The 20,442-nt window shown below is 39.9% G+C and overlaps 1 protein-coding gene across 1 annotated transcript in view; it reads left to right on the top strand.

Moving 5' to 3' along the window:
* Window positions 1-13,797, top strand: part of LOC149300990 (multidrug and toxin extrusion protein 2-like) — a 43,339-nt gene extending 29,542 nt beyond the window's left edge. Inside the window, exons 7-17 of the mRNA XM_089484504.1 lie at window positions 508-605; window positions 4,574-4,671; window positions 5,875-5,988; window positions 7,007-7,074; window positions 7,440-7,548; window positions 8,557-8,632; window positions 9,217-9,286; window positions 9,365-9,497; window positions 10,667-10,761; window positions 12,099-12,192; window positions 13,760-13,797. Of these exons, the coding sequence (XP_089340630.1) occupies window positions 508-605; window positions 4,574-4,671; window positions 5,875-5,988; window positions 7,007-7,074; window positions 7,440-7,548; window positions 8,557-8,632; window positions 9,217-9,286; window positions 9,365-9,497; window positions 10,667-10,761; window positions 12,099-12,192; window positions 13,760-13,797 (993 nt within the window). The remainder of the gene's footprint in view (window positions 1-507; window positions 606-4,573; window positions 4,672-5,874; window positions 5,989-7,006; window positions 7,075-7,439; window positions 7,549-8,556; window positions 8,633-9,216; window positions 9,287-9,364; window positions 9,498-10,666; window positions 10,762-12,098; window positions 12,193-13,759) is intronic.
* The last annotated feature ends 6,645 nt before the right edge of the window (window positions 13,798-20,442 follow it).

Genomic DNA, 20,442 nt, shown 5'->3' with positions numbered 1-20,442 from the left:
GCGTCAGGTACAGGTCCCAGGCATTAAAATACCCTGGAGCATGACAGTCAAGGAGACTGTTCAAAGGGGAGATTGAGAAGTTCCTCTCTGCTCTCATGGCAAGGAGAGGCCCTGAAGACAACTGATGATGAAGACATTACCTGCCTGGAAGTGTGTGTGCTGTCTGGGGGAGGTCTGGTTTAGCTTGGTCTGGCAGGGAGATATACTTAGTGGCTGCTGAGTCTAAACCAGCAAAGTATAGTCCGAGAGGGCTCAACTTGGGAGCTAGGATTTTCTTTTATGATTTTTTTTGAGATTTGGTGTTTGATTTGCGCACTTGCATATAAAGAGCACAGTTTACTGCAAATTGGTGTTCCTGAGCCTTAATGCCCTAGAGGACAGTCCTTAGGATTCCTAAAAGCGACATACAGGGCCCAACGGGGTTTGTCACATCATATATTAGATGAGCTATAAGAATGATTTAATGACTTGTATTCAATTGTTTTTCTGTTATGTTGTGTTTTTCAGGGTATAATTTGGCCTCAAGTTTTTACTGGAGCTGTTGTAAATATTTTTAATGCTGCTGTCAATGCTGTCTTGCTCTACGCCTTTAATCTCGGAGTTGTGTGAGTAATTTTACTTTTAAATGTCATAGTTTATGGTCCTGTTTATTTACTGCATATTAGATGCAATTTTTTACTTGGGTACCTTCCTATTGATCTGTGGGTCTTCATAAAAGCTACTTTTTGTTAAGTTGATGCCATTGATTTGAAAAGGAACGCCAATGCAATGCCCTGAGGCAATGACTTCCCCAGGAGTTAATTTACTTGCAGCCACTTATAAGACTTGTCCTAATACTTAAATCCAATAGGTCATTAACACTGCCTATCCACAAATCATCCACTGGATGCACACCAGTATACAAATATTCTTTATTTAGACTTTCATAATCGGCAGGAAAACAAACTGGATACTCTTAAAACATATGTGCATCTCACATTAAGCTTGTCCAGTTTGTTGTCCTGCTGTTTGAATGTCTGAATAAAGAATATATTTATACTCACCTATTGGTATGGATGACTTGTGGTTGTGTAGTGTTGCTGACTCATTGGATTTTTGTATTGCTTCAGAGGGTGCCAGAGGGAGATTTCTATGCACCTGCTGTCCATGCTTAACTTGGAATGAGTTGATGTTCATGGACTGGAGGAGTGTGACGTTTATAAGATCTTGACCTAAAACTTGGCATTGATGCCTTCTTTCAATATCAAGCTAAACGAGCATTTTGAGCATTGGTCACTAGAATGAGCTTGGTAATCAAAGCTGGAGCGTTATTTTCAAAATCATGGTTTCATATTGAGGATTAAAGCTTACTTGTCTGTTTGCCTCTTTTACATATATTATAAACAATATTGTTTAAGTCAGGGCTTGACAAATTTGTTGTGAATCTAGGCGCCAGCTAAAAAAGTTAGGAGCCAGGATTTTTTTTTAAACTAACAGTTGGTTAGGAGTGATCTGATCATCATCAGCTCACTTACTAAACTCACAGCATTTAACCTGGAAGCACCCTGGACTTTCAGGTCAGTGCTGTTTTTTGTTGGTTTTTGTTATTTTTTTTTATATATATATATATTATTTTTTTTAACGCTTTCAATGCTGATGTTCCATTGGAGCATTAGTCCCCACAAGTTTGTGGGAACAAATGTTAACCCCTGCAATGCGACGAATGAATTGAAGGGGTTAACGCTGCACTGTCGCTCTCATGGAGCAATCAGGCAGCAGGGGGGTGTTGGGGCTGGTCTCCACACTCATGTGGAGACTGAAGAACCCTCTCCCCTGTCTGGCAGCTGGGAAGCAATTGCTGGTCTATAGACCAGCCGTTGCAGGGGGGAGTCTCTGATGACTACTGTAGGCTTCCATGCCTATACTAATCATCAAAGGGCTTGTGGGGGCTCGTTTTTGCTGTTGCTGGCCTGCCTGGGCTTCCAGGCAGACCACCAGCAGCAGAGCCCCATACAAAACGGGAATTAACCCCTAAAATGCCGCGGCATTGAAGGGGTTAACGCTGCCCTGTCGCTCTCATGGAGCGATCAGGCAGCAGGGGGATGTTGTGTCAGGTCCCCACAGTGTGGGGACCCAATCAACACTGAACCCCCTTTTCCTGAAGCTGCCTGTGGCAGCTGAAAACGCTATTGCAGGTTTTCCTGCAATCGCGGTTTCAGCCTACAGGATCACTCCGTGGGAGACTCCTGGGACATTTTTTTGTGGATGTAAGAGGCTGGCAAACTCCTAGGCGCCAGGACAAAATTCTGAGTCGCCATGGCGACCTGGCGCCTGGGATTTGTCGAGCCCTGGTTTAAGTGTTAGATCAAAAGATCATGATCTAAAGCTAGAACGTCTACTATTTAGATATAATCCAGGGGAGGTCTGGCACTTTCTGAGCTGGTGCCTGGGTAAAGCCAAGTGGCCCCTTCCATCCTCTGAGAGTTATAGTTACACACACACACACACTAACACACACTTATACACTCATGCTACACCCACCCCATCTGACATACTTATGCGAACACACATACAGATACTCCCTCCCTTAGCCTCTCACTATGTTACTCTCTTAGTTTCAGTAGCAGTAGCATAGGATGAAGTTAAAATAAATGAAGTCTTCATTTTCTAAAGAATGCATGTACAATTTTCCATGAAGTAAAATACATTAGAGTCTATGCAAAATAAAAACACGATTTTCAGGGCTAGACTGTTCGTTTTTAATGGACAGTAGGATGTAGTAAACTAGCCCTCAGCACGTATTCAACCCCTAGAGTGCCAGTTATGTAAGAAATACTTAGGAGGCAGACTGAGCACAGGACGCAGCTTCTAAGTAGCAGCACTCTGCACCCTGTGCTAAGGCATTGCCAGGAGGTGCCCTCTCCCACCAGTAAAAACAATATACAAGAAGGGCTGAACAGCTCTCATCATGCCCAGCCAGAATATAGGGCATTTTTGCCCTCAAAAAGACTGCCATACTTATGGCATATATGTATTTTCTACCTAGAGTTTGTTTCTTTAGCATGATTATGGAATTTAACTACCGTATTTGCTCGATTATAAGACAAGGTTTTTTTCAGAGCAAATGCTCTGAAAAATACCCCTCGTCTTCTAATCGGGGTCGTCTTCTAATCAGACCTCAAATAGAGGTCTGATTATGAGACTAAGATCCAGATCCCCCGCACCGCTGCAGGGGACCTGGATCCTCCCCCCCACACACACACACACTTACCGGTGCTTCCTGCTGTATTGCCGGGGCAGCGGGTTGACGTCTACGCGATCCGCGCAGACAACGTCCGCTGCAGCCGGAAGGAGGTGTGGCTAGCAGCGGGGGTTGTCTGCGTCCGTCGCGGATACCGTCCCCGACTGTCAGAGATCAGAGTTCCCCGCACCGGTGCGGGGAACTCTGATCTCTGACAGCCGGGGACGGTATCCGCGACGGACGCAGACAAACCCCCGCTGCCAACTCCACCTCCTTCCGGCTGCAGCGGAATGAGACGTCAACCCGCTGCCCCGGCAATACAGCAGGAAATTGGAAGCACCGGTAAGTGTGTGCGCGTGTGTGCGCGCGCGCGCGTGTGTGTGTGTGTGTGTGGGGGGGTGTTAAACGGGGGCATAGGGCATTTCTGGAATGCCTTATACCCCTATATGCCACTCTGGCACTTAGGGGGTTAAAAGGCATATTATGGGGCAGAGTGGCATATAGGGAGGTATAAGGCATTTCAGGAGGCAGAGTGGCGTTAAAGGGGCATTTAATAGAGCACTCTGCCTCCTGAAATGCCTTATACCTCCCTATATGCCACTCTGCCCCATAATATGTCTTTTAACCCCCTAAATGCCAGAGTGGCATATAGAGGTATAAGGCATTTCTGGAGGCAGAGTGCTCTATACAATGCCTTTTAACTCCCTTAATGCCACTCTGCCTCCTGGAATGCCTTATACCTCCCTATATGCCACTCTGCCCCATAATATGCATTTTAACCCCCTAAATGCCAGAATGGGATATAGGGGTATAAGGCATTTCTGGAGGCAGAGTGGCACATAGGGGGTCAAAAGGCATACCATGGGGCACAGTGGCATATAGAGGGTTAAAATGCATATCATGGGCCACAGTGCCATATTGGTGTGGCAAGCCTGGGGGCAGATGTGCGTAACTGGGGGACAGGTTGGAAAATACAAGGAAATAAAAACAAAAAAAATATTTTTCTCAATCATAGCTTTTATTTAAAAAAAATAGTTTACATGAATTAACATTTACTGGTAAAACTTTTTTCCTTTAGGGTCGTCTTATATTCAGGCTTTTTCTTTTTTTCCTAAGTTAATATTCAGATTTTGGGGGGTCGTCTTATAATCAGGGTCGTCTTATAATCGAGCAAATACGGTATATCTAATTTGTCTACCCTGTGATATGTTGTGTACTGTGACTTACATATGTATGTAAGTGAAAGTTGCGGGGGTTCATTTTTAATTCATACTACAAAAAAGTGGTATACTGTGAACAGTATGTGTGTTGGCGGGTTCAGTCTAAGATTGTTTGTGGTTTTTTATCGTTTAGGGGCTCAGCTTGGGCAAATACAATTTCTCAGATTGCAATGTGTTCCCTGCTTTTCATCTATATATATGTGAGAAAACTGCACGTGGGTACTTGGGGAGGTGAGTGATCATTTGTAACAAATGTATGCTTAATTATCTAACCAATCTCTAACCAACATCCCCTGCTGCACTACAAAAAATTAATTCTTTATATATTAAAAAGGATTTATAAATCATTTACTGTACTGGTTAATCCATGTAATCTTTCTTACTAGTTTTATAACCACTATGAGGAAGGGAAGATCATTGCAGGCATGGAATTGCAAAGAATAGAGTGAAGTAAAATAAAAAGTGTTTTAGGAACTTGCCTAAGCGAAATCACGTACCTTGCCTATTAACATAACTTACATCCACTCTATATTTTTTATACTTGTGTAAGCGCTCATCAAACCCAAATCTCAAACATTTTCCAAATTTCACAAAAAAAACACAAAAACTAATAGCACTTCATGAACATAAATACAATTGGCATAAAAACCAAATTTAAGGTCCCTTTACTTCTACTAAACATACAAAGAGCCTGGTAAAGAAGTTACTGTTCCAGATGTAGTCATTTAAATAGTTATGTGTGGATATAACCCAGCTATAACCCAGATATCTATTAATCTTATTCTAAGACTCAAATATTTTTTAAATATTTAGCTATTTTAATAACACCGTAGGATTATTTAGTAAAATATCTTTAAAAAATCCTCTTTGCAATATTATGGCAATAAATTGTATAAGGCAAGCACAATAAAGGCCACATAGACATCAGCGTTGCATATAAAAATATGTATATTTGTAAAAATGATGCAATAAGACAAGTGCAAAATACATAGAATATACAAAATAATATACCCAATGCAGTAGTGAGGCTGGATTTTAAATGTGTCTGTTATATAAAACTTAAAATCATAGTACTAGAGCAGAGGGGGTTGTATTAAGGTAATAGAACCCTTATTGATCAATACAGTATAAGCACTTGACATGTTTTAAATTATATAGCGATTGAATGACCAGCTAATCACTGTTCAGTGTAAAATACTAAACTTAAACAGTAATCAACCCATAAAACATTATCCGCTTCATCAATGTAATGTAATCTTATTGATACCAAAATTATACTTTTCCTGTTTCTCCAGCTCTGGTTCTCCTTAATTGTGCTTCAGTTAATTGGTGGGAACAGAAGCTCATTGTGGAAGTGGTGCTTTTTGGGTTTGGTTGAATAGTAGAAGAAAATGTTTTTTGCTTTATGATCTTCTTATGCTTCTTTCTTCTTAGGGTGGTCTAAAGATTGCCTGCAGGAGTGGGGATCCTTCATCCGTCTAGCCATTCCCAGCATGCTCATGGTCTGTATAGAATGGTGGAGCTTCGAATTGGGAGGCTTCTTGGCAGGTTAGTTTCAAGATCCTGCTTCCTGCAAACTGTCCCCAGTAATAAAAATATATAGTAATTTTGTACGCAGTTAGATTTTTTTTTAATGTATCTAGGTGTGTGCCTTTTGTACCCTTTTTGTGTAGTGTCACCATGTGATTCAATTTTACAGCAATGTGGCTAGTTTATTATTTTTGCTGGGGGGAGAAGTATTTTCACCTATCATGTTCAAGAGAATTTCAGATGTTTAATTGCTGTACAATCTTTTTTATTGATGCATACTACCTTGTAATCTCCAATTGAGTTAATAAGCCAACTCATGAGAATGTCCAGGCAAATGCATGACTTGCCAATTAGCATTAGGTAGGGCAATGACTTTAAGCCAGCGACCAGGAAGTGAGGGACACTTATGGAAGAATATATGTATTTTTCTCCAGTTTTATCTGTAATGAAAAATAACCAACCTAGGCTTTTCTACAAGGGTCATTCAAACACTTTCCTTGCAGTTGTTTCCCAATCAAATTCTTCCAAACAATGTAAAAAAATGCCCTATATTTCTCAAAGTTCAATAATAACTTGCATGCATTGTTTTTGTGGCAGACCGTTTTTATTTTAGTCTGTCATTTTTTTATTTTATTATGTCTCCTGGGTGAGGTAAGGGGATGTTAAAAGACATTTTGTTACTTTTGTTTACCTTTTTTCAACTGTTTTGCACAAGAGGAACTGCAACATCATTGGATAACCCAGTGGAGTGCTTGTAAGACCCAGGAATCTCTCTTATATCTAACATCACAGGGGCCCTTTTAAGTAATTTTTTACATTTGTATTTTTTGTTACATTTTCAAATGTATGTTTATTTAGAGTTAAGTTACTGATGTGAGATAGATGTGGAAAAGTAATACATGGAATACATGATATACATACACAAATCAACCTTTTATTTTGTGGCATACATGTACTGTAGATAGACAGATATAAACACTTAATATTACTTAACATAATTTATTAATTAAGGTGCCCAGTTCTTTCTTCCCCGAAGGTCTTATAAGTGTGGTGGAACTTGGAGCACAGGCGATAATGCTGGAGTTGGCAACAGCAGCTTACATGGTGAGTAGGATAACAAGGGTTCAGTGAGATCATGACAAAGTTATTATTTTGTGATTTTGGGGCTATCCCAAAACCAATCATCCAAACTGTTCCAAAAGTTGTGAAAATATGAAATGCTGACAGACAGCCTTTATGATAAAGTATAATAGGAAGCACCAAAAAACACATTTTTTATTTCTTTCCCCTCTTGTGTTTTGCTCTTTTGTTCTTGGTTATATGTAGAATTCAAGCTGGGAGGTGCAAAGTGTGAAGAAAGTTTCCAGTTTAATGGGTTTTATCTGATATACTGCTACACTGCTAATGTGGGCATTAAGCCATTTTTATCAGTAACTATAACATATCTTTTCCCCACCCTTTCCCCACAGATACCTGTTGGTTTCTCAGTTGCTGCCAGTGTCAGGGTAGGAAATGCTTTAGGTGCTGGAGATATCAGCCAGGCCAAACTCTCTACTAAAGTCTCTCTTATATGCACAGGTAAGAGTAATAGAACCTTAAAAATATTCCGGTTAAGTAGTCGGTAGTAGACGTATGTCCGATTTTCCTTCTACACCTACTGAAGCAGGCAGTGCACTGATGGATGCCGTCCAAGTATGCGCTTTGGTGTGTTTCAGCTCTACTTACATACATGGATGTACAACCAACTCCATTAGAACCAGACAGGGGGGTCTTCTTTTCTAACTTACTACATGTGGTAAAAAAAGTTATAGGACTGTCCCTTCAATAAATGTTTGTTTGGCTAATGGAACAGCATTGACTGTACACATCATTGTCACAATCACAAGGTAATGTAAAACACATTACTCTTAAAATTATCGTACTGAGCAGCTGGTAGAGGAGGTTAATTGAATGCAGATAAATGCAGTATATGATGGGATGAGATGACACTGACTTCACAGTAAAATCGTTTGCAAGTGTCACGTGAGCTAGGGAACAGGGTAGTTCCTTTTTGCAGGAAACAAATGAACACGTAGAAGCCAGGTGAGATAACAAAGGGTTAAATCCAAAAAGCAATGTCAGGTCACAAAGCAGAGATCTAGGCAGGCTGCAAAAATCACAGGTCAAAAATTACAAAAGAGGGTCTGGTACACGGTTAGTCAAAACTTTAATCAACGCTATAGTATAGGGAACAAAACAGCTGATACCTGAGCAAAGGGTATAGGGAGGTCAGGGTTTAAATTAGTTTCAATTTACCGCCACTGTGACGTCACCATAAGAGACGCATCACCATAGAAATGCTTGATCGCGTTCCTCTTCTTGACGGTTTCCGTCGGCAGCGGGGAGGATGTGTCGCCCTGCTCGCTTCCGTGTCAGTGAACAGGGTAGGAGAGGAGGCAGAGCCTCCGCTCACCTTGGGATCGAGGTAGCGGGTGAATAGCGGCTCTGTGACAGCGAGCTCCTGCAAACAAGACTGCTTTTTGCCATTTTAAAAGGTATCAGTTGGCAAAATCATCCTCTTCTTACCCTTTTTTTTTTGGTCCACAGTGCTTTTGGCATTGGTAACTGGTGTTTTAGTGGCCGGATTGAAAGATCATGTTGCCTACATTTTTACCTCAGACAGGTAAGTAAGTAAACAGTGTCCCCACAATGTTACACAGAGAGTTTGAAGTTATAGAAACCAAGCCCTGCATCAACATTATACTGGTATGACCCTTTCAGGGCTTAAACTAGCAGCAAATAATTTGCTGTAAGATAGTGACCTTGACATGATACTGCACATACTACACACAAATGTGCCACTCACTCTTCACACTATACATTTACACACACTATCTCACTATTCTCCATCGCATCACTAACCCTAGGCTCACCCTTGACATACACTTACACACACTCACTCACAATAGCACCATACACTTACACATAAATACATACATATACATACAGACACTCACTCTCTTATTACCCATGCAGCTTGCCAGCTCTTATTCCACTCTTACTGCATGCAAATCCCTGTCTTCACTGCTGTATGCACTCTCTGTGCAAGAGACTGGGGCACCATGGTGGTGTGTCACCATGGCACCCACCTTAGCACTTCCCTGACTTAAGGACTAGAATTAGATCTCATTTGGATTTAAGTTATGTGATCTGTATTTTTACTATGTACAAAAATGTAACTTAGGTAGTGTTCTGTTTTATCTGCAGTGAAATTGTCCTACTGGTTTCACGTCTTTTGCTTATCTTTGCACCATTTCATGCGCTTGATGCGATTGCTGTGAGTATTGAAACATGTTACTGAATTTCTGATATTATGTCCAGTTTAAAGCATAACCTATTTAATTGTTGCTTTTAGTGTACCTGTGGGGGAGTGTTGCGGGGAACTGGAAAGCAAACGATTGGTGCCATTTTGAATGCAGTTGGATATTACGTCATTGGTTTACCAGTAGGAATATCCCTGATGTTTGCTCTGAAACTTGGAGTAGTGGGTAAGAATTTTACAGAGTGAAAATCTGACAGAAAGAGCTAGAGAAAAGTTGTATTCTGTATTAAAAGTAGTATATGTAATTTTTAGAACTTATTTCTTATAGATGGATATACAAGACAGAATCAAAACACAAAACTCTTTCTTGTCCTTGTGTATCGAATTGTCATACAATAGTTCCCTGAGTCAATAAAAAAACTATGCAAACTAGTGAGAGGTCAGAAATAGACAAGCTTGTACACTGAAGTATTATCCTGCTCCCCCTCTAAACAATAAGGTACAGGAGTCTGAGCATCTTACTCCTGAACCACAGTGGTCTCACTAGAAGTTACAGCACTAGCCTCTAAGGAACCTATCAGAGTGACGATTTCTGATTGCTCCATCCTTTTTATATGAATAATAATATTTTGGATTGTTTGTAATCTTGTATACATTCTTTTAAAATAAAAAAATTAAAAATGACGCAAACTGCCTTCTTCCTCTGTGAGCTGACATTTCTTGACACTGATTAAAATGCATATGATGGCTGTGCGCAGTTTAAGAAAACAGTATTTATATATATCATGTGACATAAGTTCCCTAATAGATTAGAAGAGGTTGTTGTCACAGAAACCAAAATAAAGAAGCAGAGGCTCAGCACTCAAATGGTGAGGTGAGTTTATTTCACACAGTAAATGTTTCGACACACAGGTCTTTGTCAAGCTTGAGAAAGACCTGTGTGTCGAAACGTTTACTGTGTGAAATAAACTCACCTTACCATTTGAGTGCTGAGCCTCTGCTTCTTTATTTTGGATTTATTGAAGGACTTGGTGGTACCCTGGCTCGTGCATATCTCACTACTGAATGCTGTATTCCAACCTTTTGTTTCTGTGTTGTCACAGAAACATGAAAAACTTTTCAAATGTTTCCCTGTTCTTTTTATATGATTGGGCAAAACTAATATGACAAATGTGCTTAAGTTTTGCAGAAACTAAGAGAAATGTTAATGGTTCAGAATAAATTTCTTCGTTTCTGAAGTTCATTACTTATGTCTCCCATACATCTGTTTGCTCATACAGAACAACTGAAACATTTTAGTGTAGAATTCTAGTGTATAATTTATTATACTTTACAATACTTTTGACCTTCAGATCATGTGCTACAATATTTCAGTAACATGCTTTTTTTCTCAAGGTTTGTGGTCTGGAATGATTATTTGTGTCTTCCTACAAGCCACCTTTTTTGCTACATTCGTTTTACGACTGAATTGGAACAAGGCTTGTGAAGAGGTAATGTTTCCTTCATTAAAATGTATATAAAGGTTATATCCAAAATCTCGTGTAAAAGTGTGAAATATAAGTGGGTCCAACTCCAGAGAAAAAACATGTTAAAGGGAGAGTTTCGTGTCCCATGCAGCCTCACCAAGGAAGAATGCGTATTAAAGTACTTTAATATGCATTTTATTTACCTTGGGGTGGGAGAGCCACTTATTGCTGTGAGCATAGCTTTCTGGAGATAACACTATGTAATGAAATTGAAATATTTAGAAAGAGTTTGCTGTCCTAATCCTAATAGTGATAAACTCGTGAGAGCATCTGAAAATAGAGACCAGACACGGATCTAGTCTTTATAAATCAATAAATAATTATAATGAAAATAAAGTGTCATATTTCGCAATGCTATACATAGGGTATTAGAAGTTGTAATTTTCACTTACAGAAACAAAAGGTAAGGAGGGCCCTGCTCTAGAAGGAGTTATATTAAAAAGAATGTAAAAGTGCTATTTGTTTTGATAGGCTAACCTTGTGTAAATACCCAGTGTAAATACTATATGAATAAATAATATTGCTGTACACAGGGGCGTACCTAGAGTATTTGGCACCTGGGGCGGATCCTGTATGTGGCACCCCCCCACACACACAAACACTTTAAAACTGCATAGCTTCTGTCGTTATATACTGGCGAAGACATTAAAGGTGATACAGCATTACTGTTATCATTATATACTGAGGCAGACATTGACGGTGGTACAGCATAACACCTATCACTATATACTAAGGCAGACATTGACGGGGTACAGCATAACACCTATCACTATATACTGAGACAGACGTTGACAGTGGTACAGCATAACTGTTATCATTATATACCGTATTTGCTCGATTATAAGACTAGGTTTTTTCCAGAGCAAATGCTCTGAAAAATACCCCTCGTCTTATAATCGGGGTCGTCTTATAATCAGACCTCAAATAGGTCTGACTAAGATCCAGATCCCGCGCAGCGATGCAGGGGACCTGGATCCTCCTGTGTTATGCCCCCCAACTTACCGGTGCTTCTGAGTCCCCGGTGCTTAGTGCGGGCAGCGTGTAGAGCTCTACGCGATTCGCGTGTGTTCATATGTGTTCATATGTTCATATGTGTAGTATATAAACTGAGATCATAAAAAATAAATCCTGAAACTTGAGTAAGCGCCATTAGATGTGAAGATATAAATAAATAAATAAGATGTGTGCCTAGTTAATCAAGTATGTTATTTGTTTGTATATTATATTATTTGTCTAAAAAAAAGCTGCACTCCTGCTGTCAGCTGTACTAGTAATGAACCATGGATTGTATGTTTTATCAGGCTCAGGTTCGAGCAGGAGTCAAACAAGACAGGAAGGATGTTAACCCCATAACTTTGCAGCCACAGAGTCCCAGTGTTGATGTGGCTAACAATGGTAGGTGGATTGGATATAAATATTCAAATACATATTCAGTATTCAGTCAGGTTACCAGAATCTGATGGATGCTGCATCCTTGTCCTCATTCCAGGCGTTGGGCTGTGTCTGGGATGGTGTCCTCACTTAGTCTGTCCGTGACTGGTTTGTCCTCAACATGTAGTTAAGAAATCTAACATTGGGGCACATCGTGCAAGGCCTTTTTGCCTTCTAACTTTGAATAGCTTTTTGGTATGTATATCATGTACCATGAATTATGTATATAATAACAGTTTTTAGTTTAGAGCAGATTGGCTCATATGGTATTAAATATACTGTAGTTGCACGATTATAAGGCAAGGTTTTTTTCAGAGCAAATGCTCTGAAAAATACCCCTCGTCTTATAATCGGGGTCGTCTTATAATCAGACCTCAGATAGGTCTGACTATGAGACAGATCCAGATCCCCTGCAGCACTGCAGGGGACCTGGATCCTCCTGTATTATGCCCCCCATTTAACCCCCCCCCCCAATCTTATCGGTGCTTCTGACTCCCCGGTCATGTAGCCGGGGCAGCTGGTAGACGTCTACGCGATTCGCGTAGACAACTTCCACTGCAGCTGGAAGGAACTGCGGATAGTAGCGGGGGTTGTCTGCGTCCATCGCGCAGACCTTCAATAGCTGTCAGAGATCAGAGTTCCCCGCACCGGTGTCAGAGATCAGAATTCTCTCTGACAGTTGGGGAAGGTCTGCGCGATGGACGCAGACAACCCCCGCTGCTAACCGCACCTCCTTCCGGCTGCAGCGGAAGTTGCCTACGCGAATCGCGTAGACGTCTGCCCGGACAACACACCGGGGAGTCAGAAGAACCGGTAAGTTGGGCGGGGGTGTTAAATAGGGGGCATAAGGCATTTCTGTAGGCGGAGTGCTCTATGAAATGCCTTTTAACCCCCTTAATGCCACTCTGCCTTCAGAAATGCCTTTTAACCCTCTATATGCCACTCTGCCTCCTGAAATGCCTTATACCTCCCTATATTCCACTCTGCCCCATAATATGCCTCTTAACCCCCTAAATGCCAGAGTGGCATATAGGGGTATAAGGCCTTTCTGGGGCAGATGTGCATAACTGGGGGGCAGGTTGGAAAATAAAAGGAAATAAAAACAAAATATTTTTCTCAATCATAGCTTTTATTAAAAACATAGTTTACATGAATTAACATTTACTGGGATTTACCAGGGCTGTCTTATATTCAGGCTTTCTTTTTTTCCTAAATTAATTTTCAGATTTTGGGGGGTCGTCTTATAATCGAACAAATATGTCGAGAGTTTTACACCCAATCTGTAATCACTTGACTATTTATATTTTAATATTTTGGTTGTATTGTGCCCTCTTACCTGATTTGTGTAAGTATATTGTCCACAAAATGTGCCAGGTTAGATGTTTACAGCACTCTGTTTTCACACTCAAGTATGTGCTAGGCCCACTTGCGTCAACGGCACATTCCTTTCTTGATATTAGTGGTTACTGTTTAAACATGTTGCACTATTCGTCTGCCCCCCCTTCCCCATGGTGTCTACCTGGCATTACAGGATATGTGCCTGACCTTGTCTTGCTCTTAACCCCTTAGCGACAATCCGTGTACATGTACGGGGTTGCCTTGCAACGAGATAACGACAATGCCCATACATGTACGGGCTGCCATTAAATAGCTGCATCGCATTTTGGCCGCGATAGGCGGCTTTGCAGCATCCACGGAAGCCTCACAAGTGAGGCTGACCGTGGATCCGGGGAGGAAAGCCCTCCCTGGAAGAAAAATGGCGGCGCCCGACTAAAACGGCTAAGGAAGCGATCGGAGTCGCTTCCTAAGCATAAACTGTGTTGCTGACATGCCTCGAGATAGAGGCATGTCAGTAACACTACCCCCGTACCCCGATCGCCTTGTGATTGCTCCGTGGAGCAACCACAAGTGCCATCCTGTAAATGACGTTGCCGTCATTCACAGGATGTCATCAACAATAGATATGAGCTCATCCAGACCCTCTTGAGAACTCTCGAGCCCCTCCTGCAGGTTGAATGCAGGTACTGCATCCAACCATGCAAGGTCAATGGAGCCCAGCTCACTAATGAGAGAGAGAAAAAAAAAATTATTATTCAAAAATGTTTTTTAAAAAAATAAATAAAACAATTGAAAAAAATATGGTAACATGTAAAAAGCCCCACTGTCACCAAAAAAAATAATTTTTAATAAGCAAGTCCTAAAATTCTTTATCTTTACAAAAATTCCAGCATGGAAAGAGTTAAAATATTGGCATTACAAATGCCTATAGAGTGTCTCTTATTAAAAAATGCATGAGTGGATGGGGTAAATTAAATTGGCCGGCTTCAAAGATGTCCCAAATATGGGACATGGGGGCAGTAGGATCAGATGTCTAAATGGCATAACAATACACACCTCACAAAGGCGGCCTTTTACCTCCCAAATAACCCAACAAACCCATGCATGTGGGGTATCAATGCGCTCAGGAAATGTTGCTGAACACATATTGGGCATATACCAGGAGCGATAATTTTATACCTGAAGTACAACATGTGTGAAAAAAATAAAAAATAAATGTACTACCATAAAGTTTCACAAAGGCTGGTGGTAAAATTAGTGCATGGAAAGGGTTAAAATACCAGCATTTCAAATACCTTGGGGTGTCTAGTTTTTAAAAATATATGATTTGATGGGGTAAATTGCATTGGCCGGCTTCAAAGATACCCAAACACATGGGGGTATCACACATTCACACATACTTAGCTACCAGTTCACCAAAATTATGCTGTTGTCGATAGGTTGCGATAGTTTTACTTATTGCGAGGGTTTCAAGTATAAAGAGCTATTCTGTTGCAAAGTCAGAAAACTGGAGAAATCACTAGAAATGCTTCTCAATACATTATCCACTGTATATGAGATGTCTCGCTCTATCTTTGATGTCCTGTAATTCTGTTTGCTGCTGCTTTATAAATGTACATTTCCATTTTTATAACTATTATATTTTATTTAAAGAGCGCCCGCAGATTTCCTAGCTCTGACAATGAGGAGAGAATTAAAAAGTATAAAAATAACATTAAAACTAACAATATACACAATAAACTCCTGCTGACTTTCTTTTCTGTCTTAATATAGGAGAAATGCAGACTTCATATCGTGTACAGGATCAAGATTTTACTGGATATATAATCTTGCCAGATGTTGGTGCTGTTGATAGACACACAGACCAGTTGGTTAAGGAAGATGATTTATTTGCTGAAACTACTAATGTCGTAGGAGAAGTCCTCTCAGTAAAGAAGCTGATTATTTGGCGTGGGCTGGTAGTGATTTCTGCCGTGGCTACTCTTATTATTGGAGTAATAGTTAAACTGCTGGCTGGAAACGGGTAGATCACTCCTCTTCATATTTGAGAACTTGTTAAAAAAAACTATTGTACTCTCTGCAGGGCAACATCATATGTATGGTGATCTCATTACAGAAGAGCAGCTAGTTATTCAGTATGTATCAAGGAGTCTTCTTTGTTATGAGTAGGCAGAAAACATTTCAGTAAACAAAACACCTTGTGAAATATACAGACTATTATGTAATTTACAAATTCTTATAAAAATAATATAAATTTAGCAAATGGATAATTTACTTTAATATAACATTACAGGGCTCCCATTATAGGTAAATTACAAGCCAGTGACTTGTATGTCACCATTGCCTATGATTCAGACAAGGATAATTACATTGCTCATCTTTTACCACAAGAATTTCCGACAGAATGAGAGCACATGTGCGTATCCACACTGATCATTGTTAGAAGACTTGACTAGTGTATATAATATATGGTATATATTTTATAATTATGTGCTATATATTTTATATAGCTTATATAGTAAATATAAAAACCCATCCAAAGAAGAAAGACATTGATTGAGATAATTACTTTCCCATTCTATGTAGCAGAGACGTGTTCAAAGGACACTTTAGCCATCGTTTGCACTTAAGTGCATACAGGGAAAAGAAAAAAACACTAATTTATATTATGTTTATATATTTTTTGCCAACTTTATTAGGGTGAGAAGCACAGACAGTTTTTGTTTTTTTGTATACTTTAGTGCATATGATAAATGTGTGGACCATTTACATTTTTGTGATGTCCCTCCCTAAAATCCTCTCATATTCATTTGCCCACCTCTGCTATAGTGCCCTCCACTAATATTGGCATCCTTGGTAAATATAAGCAAAGAAGGCCGTGGAAATATATCTTTATTGTTTAAACTTTGTATCTTTTCTTCACAGAATACACAAAGATGCTCTGCTCTCATGGATATCAAACAATTGCAAAAACACAGGTTTATAAAAAAAAAAGAAGAAAGAAAACGTTAAAAAAAAAAAATATATATATATATATATGTAAATGTGTGTGTGTGTGTGGGGCACAATTTTTGCACCTTTTAACTTTGTGTTATTTCCCTTTGCCAATATAACAGCTCTTCTCCTATAATACCTGATGAGGTTGGAGTATACATGGCAAGGGACCATTCCTCCATACAGAGTCTATCCAGATCCTTCAAATTTCAAGGTTGACTCTTCCCTTCAAAAAACACAAAATACAGCGCTTAATTTAATGTGTGAGAAATATTTCACGAGAGAAAAAAAAGAGAAAAAACTCCCACACCAATTAATAGTAATTATATGTGAATGGTATAAAATACTTATATTTACAATTGATATCTAACAGCCATAAATGGACGAGGTAATATTGGGCTTTTGTATAAAAGATAATTAGTAACCAATAGAGAGCAAAGCAGCTAGTCTTGGGACTCCCCAAGAAATAGGGAAAACCTATTAAAGCAAAAATAAACTCAAAAGACAGTGCTAAGATCAGTATAGAAACAAATGTATGTTTTAGATCATTGTCATGCTGGAAGGTCCAACCACAGCCCATTTTAAGCTTTCTAGCAGAGGTAGTGAGGTGTTTATTTAATATCTGTTGATATCATGTATCCTACCAAAATGTCCAGGTCCTCTGGGAGAAAAACACCCCCAAAACATTAAAGAGCCTCCTCCATATTTAACCATGGGCATGTGGTACTTCTCATATGGCTACCTCTCTGTGTGTGCCAAACCCACCTATGGCATTTCTTGCCAAAAAGCTCTATTTTCATTTAATCTGACCATAAAACTCAATCACATTTGAAGTTCCAGTAGTGTCTGGCAAACAAAATGAGTTGAGGTTTGTTTTTTTCTTGAAACCCTTCCAAAGAACTTGTAGGTAATGTCAGATTGTAGTTTTGGAGACTTTCTGAACCCAAGATGCAACTAGCTTCTGCAATTTTCCAACTGTGATCCTTGGAGATTTTTTGGCATTTCAAACTATCCTCTCCACATTGCATAGAGACATTATAGACACATGTCCTCTTCCAGGTTGACTGGAACTTCATAATTATTGCACTGACGGTGGAAATGGGCATTTTCATTGTTTTGCTATTTTCTTATAACCACTTCTCGTTTTGTGAAGCTCAACAACCTTTTGCCGCACATAACAGCTATATTCCTTGGTCGGGCCTATTGCAATGTGTTGCCATATCTATATCTAATGAAATGGGAAGTCTGTGTTGAACAATTTCCTGCTGCTAGTCACCCAAGTGTACTATAAAATATGAAATATCAATGGGAATATACTATATTTTTCACATATGAATTCATAGGGTTGCCAATAATTGTGCCACAAGTACCGTATTTGCTCAATTATAAGACAAGGTTTTTTTCAGAGCAAATGCTCTGAAAAATACTCCTCGTCTTCTAATCGGGGTCGTCTTCTAATCAGACCTCAAATAGAGGTCTGATTATGAGACTAAGATCCAGATCCCCCGCACCGCTGCAGGGGACCTGGATCCTCCTGTCTCCCCCCACACACACACACACTTACCGGTGCTTCCTGCTGTATTGCCGGGGCAGCGGGTTGAGGTCTACACGATTCGCGTAGACAACGTCTGCTGCAGCCGGAAGGAGATGTGGCTAGCAGCAGGGGTTGTCTGCGTCCGTCGCGGATACCTTCCCCGACTGTCAGAGATCAGAGTTCGCCACGCCGGTGCGGGGAACTCTGATCTCTGACAGCCGGGGAAGGTATCCGCGACGGACGCAAACAAACCCCTGCTGCCAACTCCACCTCCTTCCGGCTGCAGCGGAAGGAGACGTCAACCCGCTTCCCCGGCAATACAGCAGGAAATTGGAAGCCGTGTGTGTGCGTGTGTGTGTGTGTGTGTGTGTGTGTTAAATGGGGGCATAGGGCATTTCTGGAATGCCTTATACCCCTATATGCTACTCTGGCACTTAGGGGGTTAAAAGGCATATTATGGGGCAGAGTGGCATATAGGGAGGTATAAGGCATTTCAGGAGGCAGAGTGGCGTTAAAGGGGCATTTAATAGAGCACTCTGCCTCCTGAAATGCCTTATACCTCGCTATATGCCACTCTGCCCCATAATATGCCTTTTAACCCCCTAAATGCCAGAGTGGCATATAGGGGTATAAGGCATTTCTGGAGGCAGAGTGCTCTATACAATGCCTTTTAACTCCCTTAATGCCACTCTGCCTCCTGGAATGCCTTATACCTCCCTATATGCCACTCTGCCCCATAATATGCATTTTAACCCCCTAAATGCCAGAATGGGATATAGGGGTATAAGGCATTTCTGGAGGCAGAGTGGCACATAGGGGGTCAAAAGGCATACCATGGGGCACAGTGGCATATAGAGGGTTAAAAGGCATATCATGGGCCACAGTGCCATATTGGTGTGGCAAGCCTGGGGGCAGATGTGTGTAACTGGGGGACAGGTTGGAAAATACAAGGAAATAAAAACAAAAAAAATATTTTTCTCAATCATAGCTTTTATTTAAAAAAAATAGTTTACATGCATTAACATTTACTGGTAAAACTTTTAGGGTCGTCTTATATTCAGGCTTTTTCTTTTTTTTCCTAAGTTAATATTCAGATTTTGGGGGGTCGTCTTATAATCAGGGTCGTCTTATAATCAAGCAAATACGGTATTTCATTTTTCTTTTTTGGATAAACCTGTGTTGTGTGTGCAATTGTTTGGTATCCACTAAGAGAAATTAAACGATAAATACAATTTTTCACAGCCTTTTTTGCTCATATTTACCAAGAGTATCAATATTAGTGCAGGGCACTGTATTTTCTGTGCAGGAGATGAGTTCTGTGCATTCTGCCAGGGCTGGCATAGTTTTGCAGACAGTCTGTTGAAACCCCTATGCATGTGTGTAAAAAATGCCTTATTGATTTGAGTGGGAGCACTTTCCTGCCACTGATTAGCTGCTTCAAGTTTCATCAAACCATAGAGGAGGAGGGCAGCTCAAGATTCTAACTTATTTTTTTGTACCCACAGAGTATGCATTCTTATTTAGTGTAACAATTATTTACATTAAACTGTTACTTTAAGTTGTGTCTCGCTCCTCCCTTGCCAAAGAGACCCAAGAACCAGTTTTCATGTGTTGAAGAATGTGAATCGAAACAAAACATTTTTGGTTCTAAATAAAAATAAATATGTTTAAAAACAAAAACATATGTATGTTTTTGTGCGTAGATTATGCATTATTTCTACCTCAATATTAAATGTAACTTTAGTGAATATATTGTTACTGCATATAATATTGAACCGTTTCTTGCTATCTTTGTACCAAATGATAGCAGTCCCTAACAAGAATTAAAGGTTGGAATCTGATAACACTTGTCTGCTTTTTCCTACTTTCTAAATCTATAGAATAAAATTAGTTACAATATGCTGTTGATGAACTGAAAAAATTTACTTTTGAATGTTTTAGTTTTACATCACTGATCTCCAATGAAATACTTGGATATGAACATGACAAAGAGACCATATATCCATTATAGATGCAATACCTAAAGGGCAGTGTGCTACCCTGTGCAAAAATGGGATAGGCTTGATGGTGTTAAACTTTCATATTCTGGAATAGTTCTACACATAGCCCAGTGGAGATTGTGGAGAAATTCTGGGGAAGAAAGAGTGATCAAAAAGTTTTAGAGATAAATGTTGTGAGAGACTGTATAATGAGTTGTTACCTTCAAAGTAATCTTCCACAGATTAAATGCATTTATGTCGGCAACTCTCAAGCTATACTGGAACTCTTGTGCTGGAAGTAATTCTTGATGGTTGTAATGTCAGTTTTGATCTTTGGGAACACATTCTACCAAGGAACCATACTACTAT

This window comes from Sceloporus occidentalis, unplaced genomic scaffold (assembly GCF_023333645.1).
Source record: "Sceloporus occidentalis isolate IW3139 unplaced genomic scaffold, rSceOcc1.0.p SCAF_22, whole genome shotgun sequence".
In the NCBI taxonomy this organism is placed as follows: domain Eukaryota; kingdom Metazoa; phylum Chordata; class Lepidosauria; order Squamata; family Phrynosomatidae; genus Sceloporus; species Sceloporus occidentalis.
The sequence above is the reverse complement of the archived record's forward strand: the minus strand, read 5'-3'. Positions and strand labels throughout refer to the sequence as shown.